The sequence below is a fragment of the Microcaecilia unicolor genome, chromosome 4, assembly GCF_901765095.1.
Source record: "Microcaecilia unicolor chromosome 4, aMicUni1.1, whole genome shotgun sequence".
NCBI lineage: Eukaryota > Metazoa > Chordata > Amphibia > Gymnophiona > Siphonopidae > Microcaecilia > Microcaecilia unicolor.
In genome coordinates, this window is record NC_044034.1 from 52,066,524 (window position 1) to 52,079,272 (window position 12,749).

Here is a 12,749-nt window from a genome sequence, read left to right on the forward strand (position 1 = left end):
TACATACATCCAGTATCCCAATACAATGCAATAAATTAGCATATGTTAAATTGACATGTAATAGACTTGACTTTTCTCGATTAGAAACTATGCTGATGGATACTTGTGAATGGGCTTATGTCCCCCATCACAGTTCAGCTCCAAAGCTGTACATACATGAACAGAATCTTGACATCCTAGGAATAAGTGAAACCTGGCTAGATGAAAGTGGGGGTTTACCACTGGCTGAACTATGCCCAACAGGTTTCATCATCCAACATCAACCAAGACCAGGAAGACAGGGTGGAGGGGTAGCAATCTTGATTTGGGATACAATCAAACTGTGCAGTATATTCATCCCCCAGCTGATTCTGATTCATGTAGCTGGGGGATGAATATACTGCACAGTTTGATTGTTGTTGGATCTTTTAATCCAACTTGAAGAGGAGAACCAATCTGGATGCTCATGGTATACCGAGTACCAGATAATGTGTTGTCTTCAAAGATTTCCAAATTTCAAGTTTATTGAGCACTTGCTATCCCGTCTATTGGCAATGCCAACTAAGCGGCTTACAAAATAAAAAAGAGGAAAGAGAGAAGGACTGAATGTCAAGCAGAGGGAAGGAGGGAGATCTACATTGCCATGATAGTAAAGAGGGGGAAGGGAAACACACTAGGGATGGGGAGCACTCTCAAAAACCTTATGGTGTCAGGGCCTACCCACAGGGTATTAGGGACATTGAAAAGCCTCTAAAAAGAGGTGAGTCTTTAGTTCGGCCTTAAACCGTTTCAGTGAAGTTTGAGACCTCAGGTGCTGTGGGAGCTAATTCTAGAGCTCTGGTCCTTGAAGAGAAAAAAAACGGCAGTTTGGATTCTAGCATGAACAATGTCTTGATAGGTAGGAACAATCAACAAGCATTGAGCGGATGAACGTAGGGATCAAGCCGGGACATAATGAGATAGTAAACACATGAGGAACAAAGGGTCTCCAGTGGACTGTATTTTGATTACCAGAAGCAAACTTTTCTGCTCTGGGTTTGCCAACACCAATCCAGAGCATTCTGAAAGCTGCAAGAAAACCATCCACTAGGCATCTATATATATAAAAGGCAACCCCAACGTTCTGAAGCCTCCACGGAAGTTGAGGCGCCCGAGATATCCGGTGTGCCCTGGAGTGTCTGCACCGCCCTCGCGTCAAAACGTCATGATGCGTCAAAACGTCATGACGTCGAGGGCGGAGCTATTGACACTTGAGGGCCGAAACGGCCCACAGCGAACAAGGCAAGTAGCTTCGAGGGACGGAGGGAGGGGGCCCCTTGCTAGCGCCCATTTCATTCTGCTCAGAAACGGGCATTTTTTCCTAGTATATATATGATTTCCAGTGGAAAAGGTTTTCCATCTAGTGCTTCACCCTGGATTCCTGTTATCTTTTACTCCTGCCTTAACTCAACAAGACTCCAGGGATTTTCTAAAGGTAGGCTTGATAGGCCTATGGAGTGGGGGGGGGGGGTGAATATTGCCACATAGGAGGACTTGGGAGGCAGTATGGCCACCTTGGGAAGTTTGGGGATAGTGGAGGCAGCCCTGGAATTTGCACACCAGCCCCTTTAAGAAGCATCCTGGGAGCATCGGGTATATCACAGCTTACAAGGTTGATCATAAGCTGCATTATTCATATATTGCATGCATTTCTTCACACTGAGTACTCCTGTGAGGCTGCCATTTTGGAGTGTTCACAGGAAATTTCAGTGTGAAGAATGCACGCAGCTGCGAGGAGCTGTTGTTTGAGTGACCTGAGGAAATAGCAGTGCAGTCACCCTTATGGACCCCTTTCTCCTGATGTCAGTGCTGGGTCCTGTAGTCCTTTAGCATAGGGACTAAACCGTGGTTCCTTGGAGCAGCGAGGAGCTGTTGTTCGAAGGACCTGAGTAAATATCAGTACAGACACCCTTTTGGACCCATTCTTGTGACGTCAGTGCTGGGTCCTAAAGTCCTTTATCATCAGGACTGAGATGTGGTACACAGCCCGCTGTCACGTGCCCAAAGGGACAGCCCACGCCCCTTTGGAGCCCCTTCAGAGCCTGGAGAATCAGGAGACAAACTTCCCTGTTATGGGAAGGAAGCATAAAGCTGTAAAGGTGGGAGTACTGGATCTTCGGTGGCTTGAGGTACGATGGACCAACATGTGAAATCTATTTCTGTTCTGGTAATGCCAGGAGTAATGGGCACCTCCTCTTTACCTCATGCTTTATTAGTATTGTGAAGGAGAGGACCTGGGGGTAGATAAGATGGAAGTGGAAGAGGAAGAAGGGAGGCGGCTCACGAGCAGACATAGGCAGAACAGAGCCTTGCCTCCATTCCATCCCCAGAGAGCGAGAGAAGTAGTAATGCCCCCTAGAAAAGGGTGGAGGGAAAAGGACTACATTACCCAGCATCCCCCGAGAGAGAGCAGAGAAAGGGTCGTGACCCCTGTAAAATGGAGGAGAGGAAGAGACTACATTTCCCAGCAACCTCGGGACAAAGCCTGGTACAGAGATTACCTTCCCCAGCAGGAACAGGGGGAGAACTCTAACAAGGAAAGGGTGGTGCCCCTGCAGGGTAATCAAAGGAAAGAGGAACAGCTGCAAAGTGGGTGGGACGGGGAGCCCAAGGAGTATCAAGAAGCTGGGCAGAGAGAAAGAGAGGAGAGCGAGGAAGAGCCTATGGACCTCTCAGCCTGGGCTCACTCCTTAGGTAACAAAATAAGGGACCAGGTAACTTCATGGTATGGTAACTGGGCTAAGAGAGGAAAGAGGAAAGGTCATGTGGGAGAATGGGTCAGTGCTTAGAGAGAGTGACCCAGATGGGTGGGGCCTTTTCATTTTCCAGAGCTCAGGCTGTGAATGAACTTTGAGTTTAAAGAGTTCTGGTTGAAGAGGGATGAGAGATTTTCTCGGAGTGGGCTGAGCCCAGCAGGAAGAAGGTGGAGTGTGAACTGTGGCTAAAAAGCCTAAAAGAAGCTGAAGGGGTTTGAGCTGTGTGCTGAAGCCTCAAGAACTGTGTTGTTGGCCCCTCCCAAGGGAGAGGGGGGGGGGGGAGAAAGAAGACCGAGGGCTATAAAACTGTCTGAAAGGAGCCCAGCTAGGTGCTGGAAGCCTGGGAGTTGAAAGTTGTTTTTTTTTTCTTGCTGTGTTTGTACCCCTGAGAGGAGCAACGGGGAATTGTGAGGTTTTTTGTTGATTCAAGTATTGTGTCATTTTGCACTGCTGGACTGTTGGATCCCAAGTAAAATAAAGAACTTGTTAAGTTTGCTTTGAAGTTGATTTTTTTGAGCCCTGCCCTGTGGACTGCAGTGAACTAGGAGGTTGGGCAGCAAGGGTGAAGGGGAGATCCCGAGGACCCTCAGGCGGAGGGGAGGATCATTTACAGTATCTAATGAAGAATCTCTTGGACCCTCAGCAGTGCAGGGAGTTTTAGCTCCTTTGCTAATGGTGGTTCAAATTCCATTAGAATCATCTCAGGAAGGTAGTATATTATCTGATAAAGTGGTTTCACTGCAAGATATCTGGCAAGTTGTAAAATGGATTGAACATTCAGTTCAGGGGACTGTTCCTCAGAATGTAAATTTTCTCAAGACAGTTCAGCCAAGATGCTTGAGTATGATCAGAGTCTTTTGAAGTTGGAAACAGCATTACATAATTCTGAACAGTCTGTTGTGACTTTCAATCTTCAGCTGTTTCAGCAGTTAAGGATGGCTGTTCAATCCACTCACATTTGGAAGCTTTGGAAAATAAGTTGTGAATTAAGAATCTGAGGATATTTAATGTTCCAGTGACTCATTATCTGGCTCCATTATAATTCAATTCAATTCAAATCAATTCTTGTATACCGCTAATATCCCCTTTCCAGGGCAGTGCGGTTTACATTCTAGGTGAGACAAAAGCAAATAGTATTAGTGTAAGGTATGAGAAACATTAGAGACCACTGGATTAACACATGAGACTAAAAACATTAAGGAAAGGATCAGGGCCGTGCCAACACGGTAAGTGGGGTAAGTGCCACAGGGGGGCGCCTGCCTTCAAGGGCGCTGTCGAGTTGTATTAAAAAAAAAAAGTGCACGTCGGACAAGCGCATGCTCTGTTTAACTGCATGCCATACTTCGGTCCCGTTTTTGGCGCAATCAATTTCTATAAGGACAAACTTCGGTTTAGTGCACTACTGATAAGTGCAAGATTCACTTATATGCATGGTTTAAGACAGCTCCTCTGCAGGGAAGACTCCGCATAAGCACACGCATGGAATATGGAAGCCGATTGGCGCATGACAACCAACAAGATTTCAAATTTACCACCCCTTTAACTGACACAGGCAGAATAAGCGAAAGAATGTTGTTAGAGTGTACACTGGAGTCGTTGTGGTCGTCACGGCGGAACTGTAAGACTTTAACACTGGCTGAACGAATAGAAGTTCTTAAAAAATTAGAAAACAAACAAAGTCAATCATCTATTGCTAAAGAATATGGTGTCAATCCCAGTCAAATTTCATGTGTCCTGAAGCAGAAAGATCAGCTTCTGGAAGACTGGCAAAACAATACAAATCCACACCGGAAACGTAAACGGGCGGGAAAAGCTGAAGAGGTAGAAGATGCTCTTCTTCGTTGGTTTTCTCGAGTCAGGAGCAGACAGTTTCCTGTCAATGGCCCACTGCTTATGGAGAAAGCTAACTAGCTAGCTGAAAGTCTTGGACTAACTGAATTCAAAGCTACTGTTGGATGGTTGGAAAGATGGAAGGAGAGGAACAACATAAAATTCAAGAAACAGCATGGTGAGAAACAATACACTGATGACTTTGGTGCTGAAAATTGGGTTGTTTCAGTTCTTCCTGCCATCTTGAACGAGTTTGCACCTTGTGACATTTTCAATGCTGACAAAAACAGTCTCTACTGGCGAGCGATTCTTGATGGAACACTTGCATTCAAACATGCCAAAACTACTGGAGGTAAAACGTGGAAGGACTGACTGACGATCCTCCTTTGCTGCAATATGGATGGGAGTGAGAAGTTGGAACCCCTCGTCATTGGAAAGAGCAAACAGCCCCGTTGCTTCAAGAAAGTTAAGTGACTTCCTGTGTCATACAAGGCTAACGCAAATTCATGGATGTCTGGGGAAATTTGGAAGCAGTGGCTAAAGAAGTTAGACACTAGAATGCGGGTACAAAAGCGTCAGATTTTGTTGCTTTGTGATAATTGTGCTGCACACAGGGATGATACCTCTCTGATCCAACCTATGGATCAGGGCATAATAGCCAATTTCAGACATTATTGGGCTCTTATGCTACGTCGTCTGGTGAGTGTTATGGATGACCAGACTGGCAAGGATAAATGTGCTGTTGAACTGGCTCGTAATCTATCACTGTTGGATTCCCTACATATGCAGAAAGAAGCCTGGAATCATGTTACACAGGCAACTATTGTGAACTGCTACAAGCAGGCAAGCTTTGTTAAGGATGTGGAGAGGGACGAAACAGATTCAGCTGTTGCAAATGCGTCAGATGAACAGGTTATTGACATCCCAGCCAGTGTTACTGATGAGGAGTTTCATCGCTATGTAGCTGTTGATTACGATCTGACGACAGCACTGATGTCGAGATATGTGCCTACACGCAGGCAACAACGGCTGATGATGAAACAGATGATGAAATGAGCAGCAAGGTACATGCTGTCGAAATTCAACAACCTCCTCCTGTCACTTTTGCAAGAGTGCTGGAGAGTCTCAACACTGTGCGGGCCTATCTGGAGGCCACTGGATGTCAGTGCTATGACAGTTTTTACCATCTGGCAGACGTGACTCTATGAAACTCACAGACCCAATAGTGTACAGAGGACTATAACTGGTTACTTCAAGTAAGCCTAAAGTAAGTTAACGGAAACTGTATACTATACGTATAATAATAAACAGTACTGTACATATGTTTATCAGATGTCAAGCTTCTTTGGGTCACAACGGTTAAGTGCACGCTCCGGTTAACTGCATGCATTTCTTTGGTCCCAGACCCTTGCACTTAAGTGGACTACACTGTATATATTATGTTCAGAAAAGCCAGATAAGTGAGGAGGATGGAATGGATGAGGTGGTTTCTAAAGAGAGCTACTTTATTAGTTAAATTCTCTTCTGAAACTGAGAAAACCACTTTATTTCTCGAAGAAGAATGTGTCTTTCTGTGGTCTACAAATCTTTATGTTCCCAGATGTGACCAGTCAGATTCAGGTTTACAGAAAGCAATTCCTGCAGCTGAAGCCTAAGGCATTGGCTGTAGGGTTGACTTTTTTTTTCCTAAAATTCCCCTGTAAATGCCTGATTAACTATGGAACAATAGATACAGTTTTTTAGATCTTCTCATTTAGAATATTTTTTGTGGATTAACTGGTGCTTTCTGGGCAAATTTCCTGAATTATTATTATGTGATTAAGTTTGATGGAGAAGCCCGAGATTATTATATTGCCTGTCTTGCTTTGGTTGATTGTATTCATTTATTATTATTTCTATCTTGAATGTCATCTTCTTTTAGCTCTCTAGATGTGGACTATATTGAGGGGCATAATCGAAAGGGGCGCCCAAGTTTTCCTGAGGACGTCCTCACAGGATGTCCCGGCAAAGGGGCGGGGAAACCCGTATTAACAAAACAAGATGGACATCCATCTTTGATAATACGGTCGGGGATGCCCAAATCTTGACATTTAGGTCGTCCCTAGAGATGGTCGTCCTTAGACTTGGTCGTTTCTGATTTTCGGCGATAATGGAAACTAAGGACGCCTATCTCAGAAACGACCAAATGCAAGCCCTTTGGTCATGGGAGGAGCCAGCATTCGTAGTGCACTGGTCCCCCTGACATGCCAGGACACCAACCGGGCACCCTAGGAGGCACTGCAGTGAACTTCAGAAAAAACTCCCAGGTACATATCTCCCTTACCTTGTGTGCTGAGCCCCCCCAAACCCACACATTATACCACTACCATAGCCCTTACGGGTGAAAGGGGGCACCTAGATGTGAGTACAGTGGGTTTCTGGTGGGTTTTGGAGGGCTCACATTTACCACCACAAGTGTAACAGATAGAGGGGGATGGGCCTGGGTCTGCCTGCCTCAAGTGCACTGCACCCACTAGAACTGCTCCAGGGACCTGCATACTGCTGCGATGGACCTGAGTATTGACATTTGAGGGTGGGAGGGGGTTAGTGACCACTGGGGGAGTAAGGGGAGGTCATCACCGATTCTCTCCGGTGGTCATCTGGTCAGTTTGGGCACCTTTTTGTGCCTTGATCGTAAGAAAAACTGAACCATGTAAAGTCATCACAATGCTCGTCAGGGACGCCCTTTTTTTCCATTCTGGGTCGAGGACGCCCATATGTTAGGCACACCCAAGTCCCACCTTCGCTACGCCTCTGACACGCCCCCCGTGAACTTTGGTCGTCCCCGCTACGGAAAGCAGTTGGGGATGCCCAAAATCGGCTTTTGATTATGTCGATTTGGGCGACCCTGTGAGAATACCCATCTTCTAGTTTGTGTCGAAAGATGGGCGTCCTTCTCTTTTGAAAATAAGCATGATTATGTTCTTAGAAACATTTTTCTTTTGTAGACATATTGCTATTGTTTCCTTGCCTTGTATTATAATTATGGATAAGCAATTAAAATTTTTTTTTAAAAAGAATGCACTGCATCAGGGAACTACTCGGACCATAGCACAATTCTGCAAAACAAAAAATATATTCTCAGCACAACAATTATTTTACATTTAAAAAACATTCAGTCTTCACACATACTCTGTCGATTTCTTCACACTGAATGTTCCTGTAAGGCTACCATTTTGGGGTGTTCACCGGAGCATTCAGTTTGAAGAAATTGACGGAGTGAACAAGTTTGAAGACTGAATTTTTTAAATAAGTACATAAGTAATGCCACACTGGGAAAAGACCAAGGGTCCATCGAGCCCAGCATCCTGTCCACGACAGCGGCCAATCCAGGCCAAGGGCACCTGGCAAGCTTCCCAAATGTACAAACATTCTATACATGTTATTCCCGGAATTGTGGATTTTTCCCAAGTCCATTTAGTAGCGGTTTATGGACTTGTCCTTTAGCAAACCGTCTAACCCCCTTTTAAACTCTGCCAAGCTAACCACTTTCACCACGTTCTCCGGCAACGAATTCCAGAGTTTAATTATGCATTGGGTGAAGAAACTTTTTCTCCGATTTGTTTTAAATTTACTACACTGTAGTTTCATCGCATGCCCCCTAGTCCTAGTATTTTTGGAAAGCGTGAACAGACGCTTCACATCCACCTGTTCCACTCCACTCATTATTTTATATACCTCTATCATGTCTCCCCTCAGCCATCTCTTCTCCAAGCTGAAAAGCCCTAGCCTCCTTAGTCTTTCTTCATAGGGAAGTCGTCCCATCCCCGCTATCATTTTAGTTGCCCTTCGCTGCACCTTTTCCAGTTCCACTATATCTTTCTTGAGATGCGGCGACCAGAATTGAACACAATACTCAAGGTGCGGTCACACCATGGAGCGCTATAACGGCATTATAACATCCTCACACCTGTTTTCCATACCTTTCCTAATAATACCCAACATTTTATTCGCTTTCCGAGCCGCAGCAGCACACTGAGCAGAAGGTTTCAGTGTATTATCGATGACGACACCCAGATCCCTTTCTTGGTCCGTAACTCCTAACGTGGAACCTTGCATGACGTAGGTATAATTCGGGTTTTTTTTTCCCACATGCATCACCTTGCACTTGCTCACATTAAACGTTATCTGCCATTTAGCCGCCCAGTCTTCCAGTCTCGTAAGGTCCTTCTGTCATTTTTCACAATCCTGTTGAGATTTAACGACTTTGAATAACTTTGTGTCATCAGCAAATGTAATTCCCTCGCTAGTTACTCCCATCTCTAAATCATTTATAAATATATTAAAAAGCAGCGGTCCTAGCACAGACCCCTGAGGAACCCCACTAACTACCCTTCTCCATTGTGAATACTGCCCATTTAACCCCACTCTCTGTTTCCTATCCTTCAACCAGTTTTTAATCCACAATAGGACTTTTCTTCCTATCCCATGACCCTCCAATTTCCTCTGTAGACTTTCATGAGGTACCTTGTCAAACGCCTTTTGAAAATCCAGATACACAATATCAACCGGCTCCCCTTTGTCCACATGTTTGTTTACTCCTTCAAAGATGTGAGATGATTGTGCTGAGAAGGTGTGAGATGATTGTGCTGAGAAATAATTTTTTTTATTTTGCAGAATTGTGATATGGTATGAGTAGTTCCCTGATGCAGCAGTAATTGCACTGCAAAACGCTAGTCATTGTCAGGAGGACCAAAGTACAGTACGGTCTCGATTATCCGTTCTTCGCTAATCCAACCAACTGGCATATCCGACAAAGCCCCCCAGTGACATCATCACATTGCCATTAAGAAGTGCATGGCTTCTCTTCCTGTTTTCTAGCTTCACACACTGCAAGGAAGCCATGTTTTATCTGAGACCGTGCTTCTTCAAGGGAACTATGCTTTGCAGCTGATACTCCTTCATGTGCCCCTCATCGCTGTTAAGAAGCGCACAGCTTCTCTTCTGTTCAAGATATTTTAAGCTGAAACCTTGCTTTTATAGGATGACAGCAATTTCTGGAACTGGGACCCCACTTTTGCAGCAAGGGAGCTGTTTCAGAAGTTTTATGCAGAGACCTTGCTTTTACATCAGTACAGCATGGCAGCAATTTTTGGACCTGGAACCCTGCTTTTGCTGCGAGGAAACCGTTGAAGAAGATTTAAGCTGACACCTTGCTTTTATAGCATGGCAGCAATTTTTGTGAGCCAAGAGCCTGCTATTCCTGCCAGGGAACTGCTTTTGATCTGAGACTGTGCTTTTGGAGCAAGTGAACCTTGGTAAGACTCTTGTGCACAATGAGTTTTATGCAGTATAGTACTGTATGTACACCTTGTTTGTTCATTTAAATTTACAGCACTTTCTTTATTTTCTCATTCTTAGATCTGTAGGGGTTCCAGTTTCATTTCTGCTGTATTGATTTCTGGAGAAGACAAAGCTGTGAGCTTTGCTTGGTTCGCATTGTCTGGTGTAGAAGACAACTCTACTGAGGCTGAATATGCAGTAGATAAATATGGTTTTCTTTGCTCAGTTCTGTATTTCTGTTCACATTGCTTTCTGTACAGTTGCTATACTGTATACTGCTCTGTAATGTATTTGTGCTCAAATTGCCTAAGGTACAATGGTTTTCATTTTTTCATTTCTGATTAGTGTCAATAAACAATAGTTTTAAATTAAAGATACCCTATGCCTGATCTTTATGCATATAATATGTTTTCGTGCATTTTTAAGGGGGTTACGATTGCTTTCCGTATTATCCGACTTTTCACTTGTCTGACAACAGATCAGTCCCATTTACGTTGGATAATCGAGACTGTACTGTACTATGTTTTGAGCTCTTAAAGTTGTTTCATATTACAGTATTAAAAAGTGAAATTTTTAAGTCATATTTGCACTTTCATTATAACCAGAAGGGTTTTTGTCAATGATAGAATTCTGGATGAGCACTTCATAGGAGCAAAGCACTCTGAGGCTTTTCCTTCTGGATAAATATTTGTGAAGAGAGATCCTATATAATAATTCTCACCTCCAACGTTCTACAGTTGCCTGGAACCGTGGCTTTCTGAGTCAGAGGTGGCCTGATTCCTGCTGTAGATCATCCCACTGTTTGGCTGCACCTTGGGTGAGGTCACCAGCCCAACGCACAGCAACAAACAGCAACCTAGGCAGGGGGAGGAGTAGGGAAATACGCGTGTTTCCCTACTCCTCCCCCTGCCTAGGAATCGCTACAGACTGGCTGCAAACCTCCCGAAACACCCGCACACACTAACCGCCCTCAAAACCCCCCAGCCCGACGCACAGCAACAAACAGCGATCTAGGCAGGGGGAGGAGTAGGGAAACACGCGTGTTTCCATACTCCTCCCCCTGCCTAGGAATTGCTCCAGACTGCACGCCCACCTCCCGAAACACCCGCGCATAATAACCGCCCTCAACCCCCCCCCCCCTCCCTCTTTCCCTCTCTCTCCTCTCCTCTCCTGATGGGATCGTCAAACCGGCGCTAGCAGTAGGGAGGGAGAGCAGGCGGTCGGGCGGTCTCCGCCAGTGCACTTAAGCCTTTTTTTTTTTACCTCAGCGGGGAAGGTGTTCATTTTCGAACCGCCGCATAGACAGTGCCTTAAGAGGTGGAGGAGCCCTCGCCGCAATGCCACGCCCCCCCCCAGGTCACCGCCCCCAGCCGTGCAGGCAGACGTTTAAGAGACAGGAGTGGAAGTGAACCAATCAAGTCCACTGTGAGCAAGGAAGCCCGTTGGTTAATCTCTGTTTCCAATCCCCCATGCAGCCATCATTGCCATACACTCAAAACAATGCAAGCAAACCTAGGAGCTGCTGCAAAAGCTGTTTTAACTAGATAGACAGTACCAAAAAAGGGGGGGCCGTAGAAAGAGGGGAATCGCTCGGTGCCTGGAGGGGGGGGCAAGGGAGAGAGGGGAATCGCTGGGTGGCTGGAGGGGGAGCAGGGGACAGAGGAGACTTGCTGGGTGGTGGGAGAGGGGGCAGGGGAGAGAACAGCATCGCTGGGTGGATACAGGGAGGGGGGACCCTGGCACATACTCTCATTCTCACACACACACTCGCACCCAGTCTCACTCTTTCTCTGTCACACACACATACACTCGCACATTCACTCTCTCTCACACAGTCACTCTTACACACTCTCTCTCAAACATACACACTCAGAGGAAAACCTTGCTAGCACCCGTTTTCTTTAAAACAGAAACGGGCCTTTTTTACTAGTTTATAATAATTTCTTTCAGAAACACTATATCCAGTGGAGTTTTATTATATGAGTGGTTATTTTCAATGGCCTCTACTTACTGGAATGTAACAAATATTTCACACAGTTCTCTCATGGCATCTATTAAATATATGAATTATTTTAAGGATGCAGTTTTCAGTAACCTGTCAATTTGCAAGCTATGCATACATTTGAATGTTGTAAAAGGGGGTCCGCTTCCTCCTCTTGGGTGGAGCCGGCAAGCCTGTGGGGCTCCCAGGGTTCCAGGACAGAATACTGCTGATACTGGGACTCAGGGCCAAAGTATTTTATTGTCAAGGCAATTTCATACCAAAAATCATAATTCTTCATAACAAAAGGTGCAGCCCTCTTAATATAGTCTTCAAAAGAAAAAGGTACAGTCCTCATAAGATAATCTTCAAAAGAAAAAAGGTACAGTCCAGGTCCCCAAAATCCCTCAGCAAACGCTCAGCTCCTCAAGACCTCAGATCTTCTATTTGGGCATTAGCTTTCCCTTCTCCCTCCTTCAGAAGGGTTTAGTAAGAGTTCAGCAGGGCCGACTCAACCCGGTAAGCAAGGTAAGCATGACAGGGGGGGCACCGACCTCTGGAGGGCGCTGCCGCGCCATGCTTACTGCCGCCGCTTACCTCAGCTCCTGGACCCTGACAGCAGCCCAGTCCTCAGTTTCCTTCACCGGTACCCGCGCCACCCTGGGGGATTTAAATCTTGTACTTATATTTACCTCCGACGTCGCAGCAGCTGCGCAGCATCAGTGAAAGCACTGCCTGACGTCTCTAGCCTTCCCTTCGCTCGTTTGTTCCCTCTCAGTGTCCCACCTTCTTCTGCCATCATTTCCTTGCAAGGGCGGGACACTGAGAGGGAACGAATGAGC

The 12,749-nt window shown here is 45.5% G+C and overlaps 1 protein-coding gene across 6 annotated transcripts in view; it reads left to right on the forward strand.

Moving 5' to 3' along the window:
• The window catches only part of CEP126 (centrosomal protein 126), a 252,066-nt gene that overhangs the window by 122,020 nt on the left and 117,297 nt on the right, over positions 1-12,749 (forward strand). The window contains exon 7 of one of the 6 annotated variants that reach the window (XM_030200235.1): positions 9,465-9,529. The exons of the other annotated variants lie outside the window; for them this stretch is intronic. Within the exon in view, the coding sequence (XP_030056095.1) occupies positions 9,465-9,499 (35 nt within the window). The 3' untranslated portion in view covers positions 9,500-9,529. Of the gene's footprint in view, positions 1-9,464; positions 9,530-12,749 lie in introns of those variants that run through there. 6 annotated transcript variants of the gene reach the window in all.